The sequence below is a fragment of the Plutella xylostella genome, chromosome 15 (genome assembly GCF_932276165.1).
Source record: "Plutella xylostella chromosome 15, ilPluXylo3.1, whole genome shotgun sequence".
Classification (NCBI taxonomy): Eukaryota; Metazoa; Arthropoda; class Insecta; order Lepidoptera; family Plutellidae; genus Plutella; species Plutella xylostella.
In genome coordinates this window covers 3511481-3534771 of record NC_063995.1, presented here as the reverse complement: position 1 = coordinate 3534771, position 23291 = coordinate 3511481, and the positions used below count along the sequence as shown (strand labels likewise).

The 23291-nt window shown below is 37.7% G+C and overlaps 4 protein-coding genes across 5 annotated transcripts; 1 reads left to right on the top strand and 3 right to left on the bottom strand.

The window, feature by feature from the left end:
- The first annotated feature begins 1860 nt into the window (after positions 1–1860).
- Positions 1861–2761, top strand: LOC119691233 (NADH dehydrogenase [ubiquinone] 1 beta subcomplex subunit 8, mitochondrial). The gene is made up of 3 exons (XM_038108211.2): positions 1861–2037; positions 2113–2330; positions 2476–2761. Exons 1-3 carry the CDS (start codon positions 1947–1949, stop codon positions 2695–2697), a joined length of 531 nt encoding a protein of 176 aa, XP_037964139.2. The 5' UTR covers positions 1861–1946; the 3' UTR covers positions 2698–2761.
- A 386-nt stretch (positions 2762–3147) lies between these two features.
- Positions 3148–4105, bottom strand: LOC119691234 (mediator of RNA polymerase II transcription subunit 22). Its single transcript, XM_038108212.2, has 3 exons — positions 3903–4105; positions 3689–3790; positions 3148–3422 (listed from the first exon to the last, which is right to left on the bottom strand). Exons 1-3 carry the CDS (start codon positions 3997–3999, stop codon positions 3205–3207), a joined length of 417 nt encoding a protein of 138 aa, XP_037964140.1. The 5' UTR covers positions 4000–4105; the 3' UTR covers positions 3148–3204.
- A 1657-nt stretch (positions 4106–5762) lies between these two features.
- LOC119691236 (argininosuccinate synthase) lies at positions 5763–9648 on the bottom strand. Its single transcript, XM_038108223.2, has 10 exons — positions 9488–9648; positions 9302–9407; positions 9023–9183; positions 8459–8543; positions 7879–8024; positions 7471–7592; positions 6999–7150; positions 6582–6673; positions 6333–6481; positions 5763–5944 (listed from the first exon to the last, which is right to left on the bottom strand). The coding sequence occupies exons 1-10, from the start codon at positions 9550–9552 to the stop codon at positions 5781–5783; spliced, it is 1242 nt and encodes a 413-aa protein (XP_037964151.2). The 5' UTR covers positions 9553–9648; the 3' UTR covers positions 5763–5780.
- A 248-nt stretch (positions 9649–9896) lies between these two features.
- LOC105398613 (protein ROP) lies at positions 9897–19206 on the bottom strand. 2 transcript variants are annotated; one of them, XM_038108221.2, is made up of 14 exons: positions 19114–19206; positions 18028–18177; positions 17431–17586; positions 17231–17334; positions 16348–16496; positions 15503–15718; positions 14904–15058; positions 14090–14244; positions 13577–13657; positions 13040–13207; positions 12452–12541; positions 12266–12363; positions 11952–12034; positions 9897–11622 (listed from the first exon to the last, which is right to left on the bottom strand). In XM_038108221.2, exons 1-14 carry the CDS (start codon positions 19139–19141, stop codon positions 11489–11491), a joined length of 1767 nt encoding a protein of 588 aa, XP_037964149.1. In that variant the 5' UTR covers positions 19142–19206; the 3' UTR covers positions 9897–11488. The 2 variants fall into 2 exon arrangements, with proteins under 2 accessions (XP_037964149.1, XP_037964150.1); XM_038108222.2 differs by lacking the exon at positions 17231–17334 and adding an exon at positions 17005–17108.
- Between the last annotated feature and the right edge of the window lie 4085 nt (positions 19207–23291).

Here is a 23291-nt window from a genome sequence, read left to right as displayed (position 1 = left end):
AGATAACGCTTTACTGGTTTTTAAATCCAACACTAAAAGTGGAGATTATCACGACGAAATGAATAGCAATAATTTCAAGAAGTGAGCTATTGAAAAATTGATTCCCAATTTAAAAGAACCGACGATTGTTGTAATGGATAACGCTCCGTACCATAGCATCTGCATCAACAAATGCCCGAATACAAACAACAAAAAGGCTGATATGCAGAGGTGGCTCCTCGAAAATGGAATTGAATTCAATCAAGAATACATCATCATCAGCCAATAATCATCCACTGCTGGACATAGGCCTCTCCCAAGGAGCGCCACAACACTCGGTCCTCGGCCTTCCTCATCCAACCACTACCCGCCACCCGCCTAAGGTCGTCAGTCCAGTGGGCAGGAGGGCGTCCCACGCTGCGTTTGCCTGTTCGTGGTCTCCACTCGAGAACTCGTCTACCCCAAGGGTTATCGGTTCTTCGGCAGATATGACCAGCCCACTGCCATATCAGCTTGCATATTTTGACAGCTATGTCTGTAACCTTAGTCCTCTGACGGATAACCTCATTTCTGATACGATCCATCAGAGAAACCCCAAGCATAGCTCTCTCCATAGCACGCTGAGCGACTTTAAATCGGTGGACCAGTCCTACCGTCAGTGTCCACGTCTCTGTACCATACGTCATCACTGGCAGGACGCACTGGTTGAAGACTTTTGTCTTCAGGCTCTGAGGAATGGCCGAGGAGAATATGTGACGAAGTTTCCCGAATGCAGCCCAACCCAGTTGGATGCACCTTGCAGCCTCCTTGTCGAAGTTGCTTCTGCCTAGCCGAATAGTCTGCCCGAGGTAGACATATTCTTGCACAACTTCGAGTGTTGCCTCACCAACGGCGACCGGCTCCGGTTTGATGTGAGCATTGTACATGACTTTCGTCTTATCCAAGTTCATTCCGAGGCCTACACGTCGGGAAGCAGCATTTAGGCCACTTAGCATCCAGCTGAGTTCCTGCAGAGATTCTGCCATAATAACGATGTCGTCCGCGAAGCGGAGGTGTGACATGTACTCGCCATTTATACATATGCCATGTCCTTTCCAGTCCAACGTCTTAAAGACATCTTCCAATGCATTGGTGAACAGTTTCGGAGATATTACATCCCCCTGTCTCACTCCACGTTGCAGTTGGATAGGTCTTGTCTTGTGGTCCTGTACTTGGACAGTGTTATATTATCTTATTGTGCTATAGTTAAATTAATTAAAAGCGTTAATGACATCTTCTCCCAACCTAATAAGGGTTGGCTGGAAGAAATTGCTTTTTACCAATAAGCCTTTGTACATAGTCTGTTTCTTTTAAATGTTATGCTGTTGTTTTTGTTACTTTATAAAGTGTTCATAAATAAATAAATAATAAATTTAAACTGAATCGTTTTTTTAAGTCTATCTATCTCTTTATTCCCACGACCCACAGACATAGTACCTATACCATTGTAATTTCGATGTAATCTCCTATTCATCAGAACTAATTCTATTTTTGTTCGCTTTGGACAAATTTTCCTTAGAAAACGCCCAATGTCCTTTGATATTTTATTAAATCCTCTTTCATTTACGATCGCCCCTTTATTTATATTTATCTATACTTATGAAGGTACCAAATTATAACAATAGGTAATAGCAGAAATGCATTGTCTTTTAAACCACAAATAGGCAAAATTTAATCGACGGCCACACTGGATTCGAATACAGCGATACTGTCACCGGAACAGAAAAGATTGTGGCACTATAGACACTTCGAACAAAGATTTAAAAATATTCTGTGATGAATCCGCCGGCTGAATTTACTGTCTGTGAATGTTGAAACACAGAGCAACCACGAACTCTCTAAAGAGTTTGACAGTTGTCAAAAGTAAAATCAAAAATAGAGGAGAGGAGAGGGCAAGAAATAGATAATTTCCTTTTCCTTCCACAAAAATGGCTTTTGCTTTGGTGAAAAAAGCCATTATTGCTAACCCGCAAGGCCTGCGAAAGACAGCAGGCATTTTCTGCAATGCCGCTAGAAACCGTAAGGAAAACCCTAAATTAAGGTTACTTTTATCGTTGTGATAGTTACGTCACAATGTTTTCTGTTTTTTTTTAGATTGGAATTACCAATATAAGCCTGGTGCATACCCTCAAACTCCTGAAGAACGAGCAGCCGCCGCTAAAAAATATGGGCTGACCATTGAGGAATACCAACCTTATCCTGAGCATATGGGTTATGGTGACTACCCCAAGCTCCCAGACATTGGAGCTGACTCGAAAGACCCCTACTACCCATATGATTCACCAGAATTTAAAAGAAACTTCAATGAACCTGTAAGTTTTTAAACAGTCTCTGCTACATTGGCCTTCTTGGACAATAGACTAACTTCCAATGCTTAGTTTTGCTTCATAACATAATAGTGTTTCGGCTAAATTAGAAGTCAATACAATTGAAATTAATAAAAACATTTGATTTCAGATTCATATGAGTGCTGAATTATATGGTGAGGACCGCTATGACATCAGCATGAGGCCCCGCTTCTCCCTGCTGCACCAGTGGACATGGTTTCTTGGCACTCTTGCTGGTTCTTTTGCCCTATTCTTCTTCTTGGAAGACTACAAAGTTGGTCGCCCTGTAACTGCCAAACAGTACCCATGGAATGGACCACACTATGAGTTTTGTACTCCCAAATCCGAATAAATATTTATGTAGGATGAATTATGTATTTTAGTTAATCATTAAATAAAATCTTTTGGTTGCAAAAGTGCTTTTCAGTTTCCTATATTTGGCTCAGAGGCATATGTGTGCATAGAAAATAGGAATGGCAGGTTTCTAGAAGTAGGAATCTGTTTCAGTGTTTCTAACATTATTAGTTTTACATGCAGACATTATTAATGTTTTTTATTTCTATGAATAATGTATACAGTATTTTAAAATAACATAATTTTTGTTCCTATTTACCTTCAAATTCCTATTATGTATGGATATATTATTGTATGGTAGCTATCTACCTCACTTAGCTGACAAAAATGGTATTTAATAAGTTTGAGAAAGACATTAGTGCATCTGAGTTTTACCTCGAAACAGGAACATTATTTGAATACAATACTGAGGGATGAGCATGAGCATGTAAAAAATAAAACACATATAGATGCTCTTACATTTAATTTAGTAAATAATTAAAAGTAATTATGCCTAATCTACCCATTACTTATAAATGCTTGTAAAGTATTCATCTTCCAAGTCATACAAATCGGCTGCAATGTCATCTCGAAGGGACATCAGTTTTTGGTCACATTCTTGTTGTTTTGTTCGGAACAATTTAGAGTTTTGTGTGATAGCTTCATTAACAGAAGGAAAATCATTTAATATTAAATACTGTTTGATGTCTGAAACCAACTTCATTAGTGATTCTCCAGCCCGCACTGAAACAAAAATGAATGATAAATTATAAGCTTCTTATAAAGTAACTCACATTACAACAAGAGCAATACAATAGTATTAATAATAAACATAAAAGGGCATTTAATCTTTGTTTGATATGTTAGAGAAAATATGAGTAAGGGATGATGCAAAGGAATTGGAACTTTATTCATATCAAATTACACAAAGATGTGTATATGAGATTTTACACAAAGTCTTTGTAATTAATACCTAATACTTATTAATAAAAAACTAATTCTTTATTTACCAATATTGGCAGCTCTGACTTGCATTTCAAAAGTATCTTGCTCAATTTGTGTCATCCGATTCAGTTGAGATTCATTGTCGCCTTTTGCAAGTTTTATGATTTCTGAAATATAATTTAACACAAGTTTTAAATACAGATAAGGTAGTTTTAAACTAAGTAAATACTAAAATGATTAATTCTCTAACAAGCCTCTCAATAAATACAAAAAAATCACCTTCAAAGTTTTCCAACATGCTCTTTACATCCTCTTTTAGCCGTGTCGTATAAGATTTTAGCAATGCTTCTTTATTTTGGGGCAAATTCCTGTGCATATTGAGTTACTGAGGTTGCAATCTACAGTTTTACTTTATTTTCTTTCGATATTTTATTGACGAGGCAAAATCAAAACACACAAAATGCTAAATAAAATAAATTGACATTTCACAATTTTGACATTGACACGATATGCATCCATAGACCATAGATAGTAGATCTATATTTTTTCTGATCTGTGGATGCGAATACAGCACAGACTAGTAAAGAAAGAAAGAAAGAAAGAAATAGTTTATTCGCCTTCAAGAATACACAACATGGAAAATCACATAACAATACAAATTAGGTAGGTACACAGCTTATACATGAAATAAATAAACAATATTTTATGGTTGCCAATCTCCATGTCGTGCACAGTGATAGCGAAATGGTTCAGACTCAGCATGTGCTACATATATAAGTGTGTATATATATATAGCGCTGATAAGTCTGCCAGAACCAGTTCTTAGTAATTAGTAGTAGTAGTTAGTAATAGATATCCCAGAATAATAACTCCTTCGGGAGGCAAAGACAAGCTGTAGTTTTCTGGCATTTATTACATACTGGCAGATGCCGGCAGAAAAGAGTTGAAAGGCCTTATTTATGCCCATTAGGTCTATGATGCCCTCAATGATGCCCATAGACCTTCTACATTTTTGTGCCTTATTTTCACTTATTTTCTTAGCTTATTTAGCATATCTTATTTTTCTGTGGGTGCAGCAATGCACCTCTGCCTACCCCGCAAAGGAGTACATTAGTACAAGGCGTGAGTGTGTGTGTGTGCTTTATTTTTCTGACCATAGGCAAAATAGAGGCACAATTTTTCTACCCTACCCTACTAGATACTCTAAGGCTGGCGCCAGACATAGTGATCAAAGTTTGAGCACACTTTTTCCAAACTTTGAATAAACTTTATGTGCACAAATAGTATCTACCAGACTTGTTTTCAAATGCTTTGCGGACACAGTTACCGCAAAGATCGCTGATCGAATGGACGACGATTTTGTTGACTCCGTCACTCTGTTGTATATGAGTGCCTTTAATTTTTATATAAGTACATTCAAATAAAAATTAAGATATTCTACTGTAACTGGTACGGAGAATTTTGTTTTATTCTAATTTATGCGTCATTCCCCAGATCCCTGATTTTCGGATTCCATATTGAGGGTTCTGCTTGAAGTAGCTCAATGAATTCTAGTATAACTGCGTTATTACTCCACTCCATTATTGACGCTCACACAAACAAAATACAACTGCTCTGGTCAACTGCACACGCGATACTAAACACTGCAACAAGTGTGGCAGGCTGCACAAACTTTGAACTTTGTTTACTTTGATTTGCGCGGAAAAACCGACAAGACATGGCAAACTACAAAGATGTCTTCAAACTTTGCACAAATACCTACGCAAATGTCAGTGCCACACTTCGCGACTTTGTAGTGTGTTCAAACTTTGATCACATGTCTGGCGCCGGCTTAAGCCTACTAGGCACGGGTGTTCCTAAAGTGCTGTCTATTCTAAGCGGAAAGGGGTCTTATTTTTTTTCCTCAGTGAGGGGGTCAATCTGAACCAAGGAACTTATGTGCCTATCTACTTTTCTAACGAGAACATCTGAACAATCCTCGAAGAATTTTTCTATGGAGATGCAAAAAAAATAGATTTCGGCTTTTTTACACTCCCTCACATCACGCTGGATATAATATACTCTATGCACTGGATGTTGCGTGCAAGCTTTTATAGTCTGGCAAACGTACATTTATTCTTAAATAAAATGAGGCAGGTATTAATTAAGAAACAGTATTTATTTATCACTCTGTGTACTAAAACGAGCGTATTCTTTGAGGCGAAGTGCGTTTATGTTGATGAATCCGGTGCTGTCTTCAGGAGAGAAGCCGCCGGCCACGTCCATCGACACCAGCTCCTTGTTGTACAGGCTGGACGTGCTCGTGCGGGCTAAGATCACCACTGTAGTAAAAAAATATATTTTAATACAGATTAGGTATGGCTTGGAGCTTGGAGAATAAAAGAGCCATGTAGGAAGCGTAGAATGTCACCACGGAAACTTCGTTAATATAGATAGACAAGACGCCCGCCACACTACTTGTAGTTACGGCATGGTGGTAGGTAAGTGTAACGGATATGCTCTCATTCGTGAGGCTGTGAGTTCGGATCCTGCCATGTACCGATGAATTATTTAGAAATAAGTAATTGAAAGGAAAACATCGTGAGGAAACCTGCGTATCTAGATTCTAGTTGTGTGTACCCTATGCGCATTGTAGGTACTCATCCAAAAACGGAGATATGGTTTGCGACCTACCACACTTTTTATTTTAATGATTACATTATTACTAACCATTTCCTTTGTATATTTGAACTGTGACCGTCCCCGTGACGGATTCTTGCGACAGTTCCAGGCACTTGCGCGTGTAGGTGGCTTCAGGAGAGAACCAAAAACCGTTGTACACAAAATCGGCCATTCTATCTTGAAGATATTTTTTAAGTCTGAAATAAAAATATAAAAGTAATTATATATTGTGTTTCTTTAAAAAAATTGAGACTTATCTATCAGCGAGAAAAGATATACAATATAAATGTACTTTACCTTAGTACTTCTCTGTCGAGAGCATATGCTTCCAAATCAAGATGAGCCAAATGAAGAATTGTGCCGGCTGGAGTCTCGTATAAACCCCTCGACTGTGAATAAAGAAACGGTGAAGGCTACTACTGGGGTACCATACAATAAGAACAACATTGTAAGCAGATGGCGCCACTGGCCCCATTACCAATACTGCGTGAGCTTGGCGTGAGCTCAAATAGGAGTTAACTATTTACGCATTACTTCTATCATTGGCCTAATGTAGCTAGCAATAACAATCTAATAGGATAACAAAACAGTTTACCAGCCCACACGCATTATTTTACTGATGAAGGACCGGTTTAATATAACGTATTGTTCGTTAAAATTAATTTACGTACCTACTTACACCACCTATATATTTTTACGTACGTATGTGCTTACCTTAAGTCCAAGGAACCTGTTCTCGACAATATCGATCCGCCCGACGGCGTGCTGGCCGCCCAGCTTGTTGAGCGCCTCCACGAGCGCCAGCGGCTCGCTGATGACCAGCGACTTGGCGTGCCCGCTCGGGATGCGCAGCGACACCGGCAGACCTGGCGGACAACAGGGTGGTAAAGGTATGGGATAGTAGGTAGGTACATTGGTTCTGAAGACTACTTATTTTTTTAATAATCTCCAAAAGTCATAGAACAATCATTGTTTTAAATTTGAGAATAACGTATTGCATCTCGATGGCTTACAGACTGTATAAGAAAACAAACATTGTAATAGTACCTACATTGCTCTTTGTCACTACTCTAACCACCTGTTTTAAAGAAAACTTGTATTTTACAGTTATGTCGGTAAGTTAGGTATTAGAAATTCACGTTACATCTTACAATGCACCAAAAAATAAAAGATGAATATAACAAACCTTTCTCAAAGATGATATCGATGTTGCTAGGGTAGTCTTCAGCTTGTTTCAGATCTCGTGTTATTTTGAATATTCCGGGCGGAGGAATGGCGGCCGGATCTTCTAGCACACCTGATTCGTAGCTGAAAATTTCAGGATTGTGTTTAATAACGCGTAGTATGTCATGATTTTTGGATTGGAAGATTATAAAGAGTACGATATTTTCATATTTATGACAGCATGTTTCACGCATCAATAAAAGTCACATGGATTTATTACATTTTATCCTGTCTAGCTCTCTCAAGGTATTTTAAGGTCAACAGGGTATACCTGGGGACTAGGACTAAACCCCTTCCCTTCATTGGAAGGAGACCCACGCCCCAGCAGTTGAGACGTGATCGTGATGGGTTGTGATGAGGGTAAGTATACCTTATATGCATGATGTTCTCGTCAGTAGACCAGGGTTCCTTGGGCGTGGCGGAAACGGGGATATTTTCCTTCTTCGCGTATTCAATGAGGTCGGCGCGGCCCTGGAACCGAGTGAAGAACTCGCGCTCTCGCCACGGCGCTATCACCTGATGCAAGGGCATATATTACTCTGAATCAGTGTTGATAAACATGGCATGTCTATTAAAAAATCAACCCAGCGGTGCTTTTCAAATGATAATAATTTAAGAAACGGTAGGTCTAGAAAATAGATAAGGTGAGTCAAATAAACCTCGACAGCTCATTAGGTAAGTAACTGTATAAGTTTTCTTCATGTGCATTTTTTAAAAGGCATCTTAGTAAATCAAGTGTATGTTTTGATAATTTAAAATTGCAAACAATTTGTCATTTATTATTTTCGTGATCACTAGAGCCGCTAGGAACATTGTTAAGGATTTCGCAAATATTTAATATTTCATTAGCATAAACTATCAAAATTGACACTCGAGCTTCGGAGTACTACGGACATCCCTTCAAGTGGCTAATCCGGATTATTTATTACCTAGGTACGTAATGTGTTTACCTTGCCTTCCGGCCACAGTGAATATACACTGAGCTCAAATCTAACTTGGTCGTTCCCTTTGCCCGTAGCTCCATGTGATATGTATCTATAACAGAAACTTATAAATAATAATAGTAAACATTATGTTTTAATTGGGCTTATCAGAAAATAAGTCCGTGATTCAATGTGACATGGTCAATGAACTTTAGCAAGACATTGGCAGTGGCTCAAGCGTGCCTATATTATTATTATACTTAAATAAACATTGGTAGATATTAGCTATTTTACTTTTCGTACTGACAGACTTAACCCTAATGTAACTTATATTCAGATTCAGATAAATTCATCACAAGTGCAATGTTTGTAAAAAAAAAATTGACAGCACTAATTTCAAATTATTTTCCTTCAGAATAAAGACCACACCAGCTGCCGCTACACGGGTTCGTTATGGATGTAGATAAACGTCACTATATCGCGACTCGCCATAAATACGGCGCTGTAATTGATGGCATGCGCATTAAACGAGTTTATCTCCCTCGATAACGAACCCATGTAGCGGGCGCAGTAGCAATACTATGATCATACTTAGCGCCATATTTCTTGGCGGCATTAACGATGCCGACGGAGATGCAGGGGCGCGCCAGCGACGTGCCCAGGTAGTAGCGGCCCTCGTACACCAGCCCCATCTGCACTCCAGGTAGCATGTAGTTGCTCACGAACTCCTTGCGCAGGTCTTCCACTATCACCTGGAAATAAGATGTACTCATAATAATTGTTAATTAGATCTGGTTGACTCGCAGAAAATCCCCGGTAGCCAGTCCATCTGATTGCACATTATTTAATCGTAAAAAATATCAAACTTACATCTTTCGCACCAATAGACGTCGCCTTTTGCTTTGCTTTTTCAAAATCTTCATTTTGACCAATGTTTGCCATATAACAGATAACATCATAATTTTTTTCAATGAGCCTATGGAAAACAGTAAAATTATTAACTGAAAAGTTAACATATCCTTAAATATGATTGTAAACTGAAAAACAGTTAGTTACCATTTTAAAATGCAACTGGTATCCAAACCACCAGAGTAAGCGAGGATAACTAGGTCTTTTGTCATTTTGTTTATAAAAAACTAACTTTATAAAGTAACACTTGACTTGAACGAAGGTTCAATTTACTGTGAGACAATATCCAAACTTCACCACAAATCACAATAAAGTCACAAGACTTGCCGGAGAAATGATAACATTGGGTCAACAATAAACATTAAACAACGATAACATTAAAATAATACAGTGTTTAATGAACTATGAATAGATAGCTTTGTCAAATACAAATGAGACGAACTTTAATACCTATCCTGATCATATGACCGTCTTCTCATAAATACCTTCAAAAAGCCAGTGTTTATACACACATATTTTTAGTAGGTACTTACAATTTAAGAAATAAAAGGCATGATTTACCATTATAATAATTTATTAAATGTTAACGATTGAATACTGACACAAGTATGTCTAAACAAACATTATATCTACATAATTGCACAAACATGATTGATTATCATAGAATACATAGGTACACGGTATCATCAACATTAGTAAGAATCAACTAGTTACGGCCAATTGTAATTTATTAAATGTTGGTTTTAAAATTTGAATTACCATCCTAATCATTGAGAATAATAATTGGCTTGCTATTATTGAAACACACTCACAAGATAAATATTTTTGTGGGCAATATTTCATGAACTAGTGCAGGTAGAATGCATGAAGGTGTGAGACACTCATGTTTCAGGTCATATTTTTCTGTCTCACTTAGATGCAGATGGGGTAGTAATAATGCTTGGGATTAAAATTATTTTGGGAATATAGCGAAATAACTTCTCAAAGCTACAAATTTATACATTCACTAAATGATCCCTACATTAGTAGAACTTTCTTAACTTTCAGTTTGGTTGAAATGTAGTGCTTGAAAGTTAGAATGATTATTATTAAAATTGTTGTGACAAAGAGAGTTTAAAATACAGACTACACATAGACATTGGAATGTAGACAAAATAAATATTAAGATTATATTTTATACAAATACGGACTTACATATACATATTTATGTCGTCATTATGCAATTTTATAATGCCGGTCGAAACAGTAATATTAATAAATACTTGAGTAAAATTTCGAAAAACTTAGCTTTAGATGCAAGTATTTGGGATGTTTGTATATGTATATTCGACTGATATTCACTTCTATTACACTACAGCGTAAGATCTAGCATTTGGCATTAAACAGATGACGAAAGCAAACCTAAATGCTAAACACACATATGCTAAAGGCATAATATTTGCAAGACTTACAAATATTTTAATACTTACTACTTTAGTAGTACATATATATTTTTATAATTGCCATTTTCATATAATTATTTATATAAATCTACACAATAAGAACATTTCAGCACTTTGTGATTGAAGATTACAAGATCTAAAATAAAATTATAATACTACTAAAGGCAATCTGAAGGCCAGTAGAATTTTGCTTTAGTCATGTAGCAGATATTTTAATAGAATAAAATAATAAATGGCAATTCAAATAAGATAAGCTAATAGTATCATATCTTTATTATATGATATTAAAATGCTTGAAACCTTTGCCTTAAAATCTAGATTTCTACTTACTATTAGAAGCAAAGATAACTTGATTGAAACTTTAAAATTTAATAACGTCAACAATAATAATTTAATTTCTTATTCAACATAAAAGAGCTTTAAGTAATAAAAAATGTTTAGCTTTTCTAGAAAACTTAAGAATATATCACATTAAAATAAATAACTCATGGATCTCGAGACAGATTCCATAACGTAAAACACTGCAGTCAAAGAGCTCTCCCTTTCTACTAATTACAATTTTAAGTATGCTCTGTTTGGTAACAACAATTGTTTGCTTGATAGAGAAAAAAAAACATAATTATTTTAAAACGTTATGCACGCGCAAAGACCTTATTGCGCTATGCCTCTCTTATTAAGTTGTTAAACGTGGCGACGTACGTGTCGCCTAGGCGGTGAGCGAGCTGAGGTCGGACAGGAAGGTCTCCGGCGTGAGGATGTGCGAGGAGCCGATGATCACCTCCCAGTTCTTGGCGGCCGCCGTCACCTCGTACGCGCAGCGGATCTCAGAGAACGACACGCCTGCAGAAAATTATATAGGTATACACATTTGTTTTGTTGGCTGGGGTACACAAATAACCTTTTCTTAGTGATTTGGTGGTGGTGGGCTCGGGCTTGTCACAGTGGTGAATGGATCAGCCAGTCAGATTAGTTAGAATTATGTGGTCGACTCAGGCTCAGTGTGCGCCGGAAGAATATGTAGGGTAAAGTTGTCAGTCAGACCTAATTAAAACGAATGTGAAACTCGACAACATAATTTAACTGAAAAGATCTTCAAGCAGCAGTCGAGAAAATGTATATCAAATGGACGGTAATTAGAGCAATTTATTAAACGAGCGTAAAATACTGACCTCCAACGATGAAGACGATCAGCCGCGGCACGTTCTTGACAGTTTGCTGAGCTTTGTCCTTGTGCCAGTGGCCGTAGCGGACACTGAAACAAAAATAAAGTTATTTTTTCATAATGATCATTGATGTAAACAAAAGGCTGCAGTAAAAGAAAACCATATCCGTTTTTGGAAACCCCTTTGTTCTGATCATTGTGACTACACATTGATCAGAACAAATTAAAGAACTTTATGCAGTTGACATGTTGAAATTAAAAACTACACTGAGAATGCAATAGTTATAGCCTATGAATATATGTAGTTATTTGTATTCATACCTTGTTGGTGCTTGATATCCTGAAGTCTGGGCGCGACCAGCCAAGAATGGGAAGTGGCGTTGGTCCAGTTTATCCTCAATAGAATCTTCCATGATATCCTAAAAAGATATATAAGTTTAATAGATATTTGTAAGAGTTACCAGTTTCAGGTAATTTTTACTCATAAGAGTGTATTTTTTTACAGACCTTGACAACTGGGGTCCATCGAGACATCTGGTAGGTTTGTTCAGTGATTCTCTCCTTCCTCGGCACTTGGTACTGCTTCTTGCGATTGCCCTGATAATCAAGATAAACGCAGCATTATTGTGGTATTCTTCTGTATGTAGTAAGTGAAAGCAACAAGTATAAAGAAAATAGTTTCATTCTCTGAGTCTTGAGATCTGTTGTCTTAGGGCATACAAATCACCTAGTGGGTACTCGGCATTGCACTGAGAGCAACATAAAAATGGCAGAAAATAGGTGCAGGAACACCATAAATGTAAAATTTATGAATGGTCTCATGATTTGACTTTATGACCAGCGACTGTGCATTTTACATGCAGTACAGCAACCCTTAGGGCCCTTCAGGAAAACTATGTAAAACAAGATAGATATCTAATAAAAAAACATATCCTCACATCGATGACGACGTTGAGCCCCAGGCGAGTTTGAGCAGCGTCTGCTTGTCTTAGGGCTCGAAAAGTTGTTCAGAAAGAGGCTCCGAACGACCATTTTCACTTGATAACACGGACATAATATATTATTATGACAAAAACGTTATAAAGCAATCCTTACATCAATGACGACGTTGAGCCCCAGGTTGGCGAGGTTGAGCAGCGTCTGCTTGTCGGAGGGCTCGAGCTGCGCGTGCGTCACCAGCTTGTTGAGGTTCTCCTCCGAGATGCCGTTCTTAGACATTATGTACAGCGCGATGATGCGCATCTTGTTGTAGTTGGTCACTGCCTGAGAATTAAAAAAAAACATTTATTTAGCTATAGATTATAGAGACAATAAAAATCTTGTAAATCGCTAAAAGCTGGCAGAGTGCGGTCCGAGACGGATGACAGTGGAGTAAAGAAGGGCCACGCCACGCTAATAATGTAGCATAATGCTGGCGAATGCATAATTTTATCTGCCAAAGCGCTGTTTAGGAATGGACTATGATTTTAGCATTATTATGTGCGAAAGAAAACGATTCATCATCATCATTTAAATATAAAATACGTTAACATCTTTACTTTCTTCAGCAAAATTCAAAATACGTTGTTACATCAGACTGATATTATGATATAAGTAATATTATAGTGACATGTTTCACACAAGTTAATTTACCTGGTCGAGCAGCACAGGCACAATGCTTCTCATGTGATCCTTGATCTTCTCACCCTCAGCGTCGGTGCCCATGGCGAGGTCCTGTTACAAAACAATTCATTTTATTAATTAAAGGATATCCGAACATTTTTATATTGTATTTTTCATGTGTTCCTTTATTGCCTATCAAAGAATTTTGAAAGTGTAATGAATGTGGGTATAGATTTAATGACTGCATTATGATGGGGGGCAAGACGCACACGATAAGACATGGCAAATGTTTTCCGTCACTCTCTTTCTCGAAGCCCCACAATGTCATTGAGCATGACAAATGTTTGTCACATTATATCGTGTGCGTCTTTCACCCCGTGCTAGCTGTATACTGAAAATATGCACTGTAGATTTTTGTCACTTGTGAAATAAGAATTTAGATTTTTTGACTGACACAAAAGGTGTTTCAAAGTTCCTGTGTTTCGAAGCCAACGTTCTAAATACGGTCTATGAATTTGGGAGTAAATCTCTGTCTGCACACACCTGTTCGACCTTGCACAGCTTGTCGACGTAGCCCTGGTACGCCTTCATGCAGTCCTCGGCGAGGCGCAGGTGCGTCGCGTACTTCGACAGCTCCTTCTGGTACTGCGGCATCTTCTTGATCATCTGCGAGAGGTCGCGCATGGACTGCTTGTCTCCTGTGGATGGTGGTTTTTATAGTTGGTTGTTGTTTTTATTTTTTAGATAATGAACGTCTCTGAAGAACTCAGGTCAAAACTACATTATGTAGTAAACAAAATAGGACGTCAACAATACACAGCATAGTCTAATGTAGCTGCAACAGTGGCTGTAACCGTAATATATGTTAAGCAAGCAATTAACTATCTCAGCACGCTACAATGATGACGACATCGCAATATTCCTATGAGCTCACTAAATATGAAAATGTATAGAAGGTGTTATCACAGTTTATGAATATAAAAGACAAGTACCTCCACCGTCGGATGTACGGTGAAGGAAAACATCGTGAGGAAACCTGCACAATCTGCACATCTAGATTACTAGATGTGAAGCCTGTGCATGTGTTCTCATTAAAAAACGCCGATACGTCTCGCGACTTATGACTAAAAGTGGCGAGTCACCTCTGACTACACCTTTGGGGATTACAGTCGTGAGCATAATAATATGTATGTATCTATGTAAAGACGTGAAGCCTAAAGTGCATGTGCTCTCATTCAAAAACGCCGATACGTCTCGCGACTTATGACTAAAAGTGGCGAGTCACCTCTGACTACACCTTTGGGGATTACAGTCGTGAGCATAATAATATGTATGTATCTATGTAAAGACGTCGTACCTCCACCCATGCGCTTGGAGTCGCTGAACTTCTTGAGGTTCTTGGTGACGGAGGTGGACACGACGGCGATGTGCTGGTGCCGCAGCTCCACCCACAGCTCGTCGTTCTCGTCCAGCAGCACCTCCTTCATGGGGCCGCCTTGCGACGCGTCGTATCTGTAGGGAGAACATACTTTATTCGATGTTGTTCGCAAAAATGAAACTAATTTAGTAGGTAAGCATCTAAAACAGCGCAGTACAATAACTGTAGTTATGTACAAAAGCGTAATGCGTACAGTATGGGTTTTTAATTTACTGTAAGTACTTTTAATAAGGTAGTACATTCTTGACTCATTGATTCGCAGAAAGCATTCTCTCTATTCATCGATACCGAGGAAAAGACGGCGGTTAACCATATTAGTAACTAATGGCTTCTTTGATATGAAATCAGACACAATGGAAATTGTATTGTGTCTTGGACGGATCCGGGTTTAGACAGCTAACAGGTTTCATCATACTCGGTTAGTTCATAACAAGGGATGTGTCAAAAGTCAACAACTAATCCCTTGTTATGATCTAACAGAGTATGGTGAAACTGGGGAATAAATCTAAATTTTTTACCTGTACACGTCATTCTCAATCGGCAGCAGATCATACGCCATGGCCTGCAGCGTGAGCTCGTGCAGCAGCGGCGACACGCAGTCGAAGCCGCGGTCCAGCACCAGCAGCTGCGAGCGCGCCTTCTCCGGGCCCTCGCCCATGGTCGGCTCGTCCGCCTTGTACGCGTCCAGCTTCTGCTGGATCAGCTGGGCTAGCTCCACGTTGCGCTCCCAGTCGCTGTGGAGTGTGATGTTTGTTATTTAGATTTTGGGGGAAGTTTGGGCGGGATGGGAACGTGTAGAATGTAATGTTTGACATTTTGTTTCTTGTGTGTAGGGTGTCTTTATTAAATTATAATATGGTCACACCGAGACTGATTTAGGTCACACGGCGACTAATTTAGGTCACACGGGGACTGATTTAGGTATTTAGAGTCTTGGTGCGCTCGCATGTGACTTGTGTAGCTAATCTTATATTTTACTAGCTGTTCCCGCGCGCTTTGCTTCGCCTTAAAAAGTTTTCCCGTGGGAATTCCGGGATAAAAAGTAGCCTATGTTCTTTCCCAGGGTCTAGACCGTATGTATACCAAATTTCATTCAAATCCGTTCAGTAGTTTTGGCGTGAAAGAGTAACAGACAGACAGACAGACACAGTTACTTTCGCATTTATAATATTAGTTAGGATTATCCTCGTATTGCGGGCATTGACATTCTGAAAAGTGTGTCTTGCCATCAGCTTGCCGTTTCCTAGCTACAGTATGAGACGTAACAGGTGATTGATCATCGTGATCACCTTAAGAGCTATCTGGGGAAAGGACAAGGACATGACAATATATAAGCCTGAGAAAGAGAGACAAGTGTAGTTACCTGCGGTACCGCACGGAGGGGTACTCGCCGAGCGTGGCGCACAGCGTGGCGATCTGCTCGGCGATGCGCTCCATGTTGGCGTTGCGCGTCTGCGTCAGCGCCGGGTTGTACATGCACTGGAACGTGTCCGGCGAGTCCAGAGAGAACACCTGCCGTACACGTGAGGGGTTAAGAGATGGAACATGCAGTAGACAAGAATTCAATGCTCCATGATGAAAGGAAGTTTAGTATCACTTTAACTTAGAATATAAGTAGACAATGCAATCTAAACTATGTCAGTATCCTAAATCCTTGTGTGATTCAGTAGCAAACATTTTCCGTCGAAAGTCTTCTATTCAAATACAAAATTCCTCAGACCATTTAACACATTACATCTAAATTGCAGTTCAAACTAGGGCATCAACCTGTCTGAATGTGAACGCAAAGGTCAATCAATAACTCCAGACAAAACCTGCGTTTGCCTACTTGTTAACAATGCACTTGTTTTGTTTGTATAATAGGTAAGGAATCATAATAAGATTAAAATTCTAAAGCGCTTGACTGGTATCTTCATAATGTGTCCAAGTAAATAGCTAGGACAAGATCTTAGTCATAGAAAAATAATGATGTCATTTGCGACGTGGATAACAGTATTTTTGATAAACTCATATGATGTACCTGGCACTCGTAAGGCAAGAAGGCTATGTTGATTTCCTTCAAGGTTTTAATCTTCCGGGCCGCTGATGACTTGCATATCTCATTAAAGAGTTCCTCGGGGCATACTGTTCCAAAGCAGCGTGGAATTTAATAAAATAAGAACAATAAAATTGCAATACTTTCTTACTTTTGCTGTCTTAATTATAGTTTTAGCTTATCAAAATAAAAAATAAATAAACAAACAAACCTGTTGTTCATAAGGTATGAAAGCAATGTAGATTTCCTTTAGTGTTTTGATATATTTAGCTACTGGACTACGAGATATTTCATCAAACAATGCATCTGGACAAGCTGCAAAATGAGAAATAAAAATTGCAAAATTGAGCAACTAAATACAGAAAAGCAAACTGATATGAAAACTATGCACAGAAATAAGAGATTCTATACCTTCAGTGAAAAACACATGGGCTGCCTTGTACATAATGCGGTTTCCAACTGAGAAGTCATTGATGAGTGCGTGCACCGACTTCTCACACGGGGTGATCAGGTAGATCCCATCCATAGTACAGAGAGGCTCCCTTTTCTTGTGGATGTCTTCTACCACTAAAATATTAACATATTATATTAGATGGATGTACATATAAGAATTTGAAGTAGAGCATAGCATTGTGTAGGACACACTCTGGGGCCGCTGGACAGACAACCTTGGACAAGTTGCCAGTTGTGGCTGGATAAAGAAGGTCTTCTTTCAACTCTGGTGCTCCTTACGAGAGGCCTATTACCAGCAGTGGATGATTAGAGGATGACCATGATGATGTAAGTATACTGCAAGGATCTTTATTATTTTGAATAAATTAACTGCAGTTTTGTGTCTATGCATGGTTAATCTGAATATGTGATGATTTCATTGTAATATTTAGTGATGGCATTGTAAGTGTAAGTGAGCTAGCAGGTTGCTACTTCCTACCTCATTTTGAAGGGTTCTAAAAATGAGGTGTGTTGTATGTTATATGTAATGTAATGTATATTGCACAGTCAACTTACAGGTGATCCCCTCTGCAGAGATGTCGTGCATCTTGCAGCAGGCGGACACCATGCGCATGGACAGCTGGTCCACTATCAGGATCCGCCATTCTATGCGCTGGGACTCCTTCCCCTTGGGTCCGCGGTAGCGGATCACCTCATTCATAATCTCTGCAACAATCAAATTTACATGGAGTTAGTAAATAATACAGATCCTACAGTCTGTTTGCATAAAATGTAAAAAAAAAACAGTATTGTGTACATGATATAGTTTGTATTAATCAGTGGAGAATCTCTTCTATAAAACTACCATGGATAAAACTTTGTATGCAGGAAGCAGTTACATTTTATCAACATAATCTAAGGCATTTTTTTAAATTCCAGATTTCTCATACAAAGGTTATTTTTTTTAAGGTGAAGCTAAGCTTGAAGAATCAGGTATTGGTTAGTGGGTTATCTTGGGGGCAGGTTAGATTTCCTTTTAAGCTAATGGTTACATTATTTAATTAATGATTATGTATGGACTACTGTTCCACCACCACCACATACTTTGGCGATAGAGGTGAAAGATGTAGGAAGCATCTGACCTTTGTGATTCTTCTAATCAATCACATGTTTCCTAGGTGTAAACCTTTGCTAAGGATTTTTCCAGTTATCATCTGATTAGAGGAATATAAATAGTTATATTCTTAGCTACTCAGGTTCTTTACTGTTATCCTTATTAAAAACAAACTCTCTGCGCCGTGAGATGGCAGCTAGTAGAGGGCAGTACGCCCTCTCTATTGTCTACTGAGCTATATAGGACATGTCCCTTTACAATATAACGTAGTTATAGCATAATAAACTAATTATTATCATATTTCTTTCATATTATTTGAAATATAATGTGGAGGAGGATAAATCTGCAGTGGAGAATCGGTAATATACGCCAATAAATTAGTCATCGATTGGTTGGTTCTCAGAGTACATTTCAAAGTTATGAAATAGACACATGAAGCAAGTGGTATTTGTTTTAATATTTGGTGAACTTGTTTTCTGATCAATAAAGACTACTTTTAACATCAAAAAGGGCTTATTTTGCGTAAAATTATGAATCAAAATACTTACTTTGTCCGACAAGTGCTTTGAGCGCCATCTTGGATCATAGACTAATGTTTTTTTTTCTACATGCAAAATGTCAAAAGTTAGCCATAGACAAAATGATATGGGGAGTATTCTAAAGATTCTATGATTCAAGATTTGTATGAGTCCCCCGGACGTAACTACCCGTATCGCCAAAAAAAGTTTTTATTCAGATACCTGCCTGGTTTTTTTTAAATTCAGGATTTGCAAGACTTTTAAATACTTGCAAACATCAATCAGGCAGCAGGCATCTAACGAAATAGGTACCACAATGTCTATCACGATTCGCGATAGCGGTAGGTGGGCAGGTCAATACCGAAGAGAGCGAGATATCCGATATTCTTGTTCGGCTCGACTCACAGATTGGACTGAGTTGAGCAACATAGAATAGACGTGCTACTTCTATAGTTTTTTATAAGCTTCGGAGGGTAGTGGATGTGCGTGAAAGTTTAGACGGGCTAACGAGCTAATGTTTACGTGCGTTTACTGAAGGTTTAGGTACTGTGTTTACGGTGTAGTTAGCGGTCTACGTGTAAAGTTTTACTGTTTTTTTTTAATAAAAACTGTTTATGACTTGTCAATAAAACATTACAAATTGAATGTTTTATGGTCTACAGCTCAAAATAAAAAGTGAGTTTAAAGTTTTCTGTTTATGAATTTATCTAATGTCCTATTAACCTTACTTACTTTAAAAAACCTAAACCACTTAACAAACCCCCTGGATTGTTTTAGCCCTTTATTCCAAATAAGTAAGTACCTATCACTTACCCTACTCTACCTAAGTAAGTCTGTAACTACCTTGGTAAGTATTAAAATAAAATGCCCAGTTTCTCATTCGAGTAAATAATTATATCTAAGCATGAACTAAGTCCTATTCAATGGCAAATCAGCCAATCACAGCGCTGCCCCATTATAAACCTGTAAGTAAAGTTAAAGTCCTGAAAACGGAAATGGATCCTAAATTTGTTAATGACCGTAGTTAATCTATTACTTACAATTATTTAAACACAAATCCGTTGAAAATATATTTTATTGTCAATTGATATTTTATATTATTTTTAAAATGTTTTTACATGTCTCATACATCTTTGACTGAAAATGATAAAAAGTCTTTGAAAAATAACACACAAATCTTTATTTTGATGACTTCATGAATTCTCATTCCTTCATTCATGACTACCGAGATTAAGTTAAACATATTTTATTCTGGTTAATATACTTAGGTTACCTACTTCTATCTCGCTTCACCATTAAGCACATTATTTACTTACTAAGAAAGTAAGAATTTTCCTATTTGGACTCATCGCTATTATTTAGTCAAGATGTGAATCTGTCTGTACAACTACCATCAAAGTTAGCATTAGTTTTTATTTATGACGCTGGCCGTTAGAAGTTATTCATACTGGATTTAGACTGGTTTACCTACCTATTTGGTGCTATAAAAATATTCAAGTTCAGTGACTACAGGTAGGTATAGTTAATCCTTACTTACAACCGATTAATAATACCAAATGAACTGATGATATTAATCCACTGAGCTTCGAGTTATGTTTCAGTGACCTCTAACAGATTCATCTACACTAAACTTTTCCATTGATATTGCTATTTCTTCCAATCATTAAAGCAGTTGTCTTTTTATCGACAGTTGGTGAAAGCGTGGTTCGTCGCTCGGAGGAGCCAGTAGCCTCGGCAGTGTCCACCAGTGTGTACGACCGCAGTGCAGTGTTGTGAATGGGCCATGGAGTAATCAGTGATCAGTGCAGTGAGCTAGTGCCAACATGAGGAAGGTGAAGTGTGAGGGTCCCGTGGTGATCCCGTACCCGTGCCGCGCTGAGGGTTGGATAGATCGATGTGGTAAGTTTTTCAGAATATTTATTTAGGATAATTTCTGAGATTAGATCTTACCGTGCAGTTTTATAAATATTGTGTGTACCTACCGTGTGGTAAAACGAAACTCTATTAAAAAATAATAGGCCTTATTTCTGAAAGTGCTTCCGTACTTTTTGATCTTGTATACCTCCTGCAGGTTGACTGGCAGAAAATTCTTTTAGCATTAAGTCCACCTGATTGTACATTATTACTATTGTAAATGGAGCAATAAAGTATAAAATAAATAAATAAAGTGTAGGTTACGTTACAACAGTGATAGGATATATTGATAGGTATCTACTAATCAATTTGTTGATTAGTAATTAATGTTTATGAGTTAAAAGTACTTAACTGGCTTTAATAGTGCTAACTTAACTGCTAAACCATGGCTAAATCACGTAAGCTACCTACCTACGTAAATCCATAAGCATGTGTAAAAAGATTCGTGAATTAGTTGCAAGTGCAGCAAGTCTAATTTCGTCTTTGGCAAGTTATTTGGGGCACTTTACGTAACAAGTGTTCGATCAACATGAATACGAGCGGGTAAAGGTCGCATTCTTCAGCTTTCATAATAATCCCTGTCGATAGTCGCCGTCGAGTGATCGTGATAATTAGCATTTTCAACGTAAAATATAATTTTACAACAACATTTTAGGAACTCCTCGGAAACTTCCATCTTTTGATAGCTGGGTGATATAAAAGTCAATCAAGAGAGGTCTTTGCTATACAAGTGGCTTTCGACCGGCAAGGTGAAACAAGGATTGAGTTGAAATTCTCTCCTTTCAGAATAAAAATAAAACTCCCCCCTCTCCCTACCTAATGTGGTTATAAACTAATTCATTTCATAATGCATAAAAGTTGATGTCATGTGGATTGTTTCTTATTTCTTCTATTGTTTCTTACTTCCTTTATTTTATTATTATACCTATCGGAGGAGAGATAACCTAGGAACAATTAATAGAGATAATTGAGTTTGATTTGTAGCTGACATGGCGTGATTGTGTTTAATTGTTGAATGGCCAACAGTGGGCGGTCGTCGCGGTCGACATCGCACAATCTTGGCCTATTGATGTTGACATTATTCAAAACAGATTAAACTAATACCTAGTACCTGCCTATAATAATAAATAGCGCGTAGATAGCCCAAAGAACTCACTTTCATTTTGTTATCTTCGAAACCGAGAATAAAAGAAAGCTGTGTCATTAAAACAGACGAATATTTTTCTTGAAGAACAGAAACTAATTTATTTATTAATGTAAACGTAAAATGATAGATGATCGGTGAGTGGTCATCATTAAAATGCCGACAAGAGACAATAAATTGGAGAACAAATTATTTTCGTGGAAGCATCTCAAATAACGTTTAGTTCTGCTAATGCGCTCTCTCGATTTGGTGAAGACTAAATAGAATTGTCATGTCCGCAGTAGACCATGAATACTTTTTGTAATTCATTTTAATTCTTCAACTTCTACATGTCGGACTGTCGATGTCGGTGACAAAATAGACTATTAGTTTGTCACCGTCGTGGTGAAAGAATTGTTAAGTTAGTCGCTGACATGGGATAAGGCTCTTTCCACGCAATTTCATCGATATAAGGTAAATGTCCCTGTAGTTGATAGGGTCCCAGTAATTGATAGTTTCAACTTTATGGTTGAATAATAAGAAAACTAATTCAGTTTTTAAACGCACTCCTATCAATATTTGAACTTTGAAGTCTGTTAAATTGACAACCAAAGTGTGAGTATTCTGCATCGATTCCATTTCAAGTTACAATTTTTTTCCCGTGCAGCCGATTGCATCAACGCGTTTACTTGTGTTTCGTTAATTGAATAACTAAGCTAGGAGTATTCGCCGGTACGATATTGCAGTTGATTTATGGCGTTTTACGGGTAAGTATTGTTTTTATTACCTTTGCATGTAAGTAACTTCGCTGGTTCATGCTTATTTTACAAATTATTATTATATTTACTTGTTTGTGACGAGTATCATCTACTAGAACAAGAAAAACCCAAATACCTAGTAATTGATACCCCCTATCAAGTAATAGGTCAAAACTATTTTTTTAATTTGCTCGTAATATCAAAGGTATAAGGGTCACAATACAATAAAATTTGTCTTTGTTTATTTCTGGGTTGAAAATATTACACGGGTCGAGTACTTGATAGGGTATCAAGTACTGGTCATCTAGCTATCAACTATTGGTTATACACATTATTAATTACAATAAAATTTTCGTTGCTGGTACTATAATTTGATACGATGCCATGCACCAATTAAAGTTAAAATGCTTGCT

Coding starts and splice junctions, on each gene's coding strand:
- LOC119691233 (XM_038108211.2), top strand. CDS start 1,947: ATGGCTTTTGCTTTGGTGAAAAAAGCCATTATTGCTAACCCGCAAGGC. Junction 2,038..2,112: donor CTGCAATGCCGCTAGAAACC/GTAAGGAAAACC, acceptor GTTTTTTTTTAG/ATTGGAATTACCAATATAAG. Junction 2,331..2,475: donor AAAGAAACTTCAATGAACCT/GTAAGTTTTTAA, acceptor ATTTGATTTCAG/ATTCATATGAGTGCTGAATT.
- LOC105398613 (XM_038108221.2), bottom strand. CDS start 19,141: ATGGCGCTCAAAGCACTTGTCGGACAAA. Junction 17,335..17,430: donor CCATGTGTTTTTCACTGAAG/GTATAGAATCTC, acceptor CTCATTTTGCAG/CTTGTCCAGATGCATTGTTT. Junction 12,364..12,451: donor GATGGACCCCAGTTGTCAAG/GTCTGTAAAAAA, acceptor ATATCTTTTTAG/GATATCATGGAAGATTCTAT.
- LOC119691234 (XM_038108212.2), bottom strand. CDS start 3,999: ATGCACAGGAATTTGCCCCAAAATAAAGAAGCATTGCTAAAATCTTAT. Junction 3,791..3,902: donor CATGTTGGAAAACTTTGAAG/GTGATTTTTTTG, acceptor ATTATATTTCAG/AAATCATAAAACTTGCAAAA. Junction 3,423..3,688: donor AGTCAGAGCTGCCAATATTG/GTAAATAAAGAA, acceptor TTTTTGTTTCAG/TGCGGGCTGGAGAATCACTA.
- LOC119691236 (XM_038108223.2), bottom strand. CDS start 9,552: ATGACAAAAGACCTAGTTATCCTCGCTTACTCTGGTGGTTTGGATACC. Junction 8,544..9,022: donor GCCAAGAAATATGGCGCTAA/GTATGATCATAG, acceptor TTTCTGTTATAG/ATACATATCACATGGAGCTA. Junction 8,025..8,458: donor CACTGTGGCCGGAAGGCAAG/GTAAACACATTA, acceptor CCCTTGCATCAG/GTGATAGCGCCGTGGCGAGA.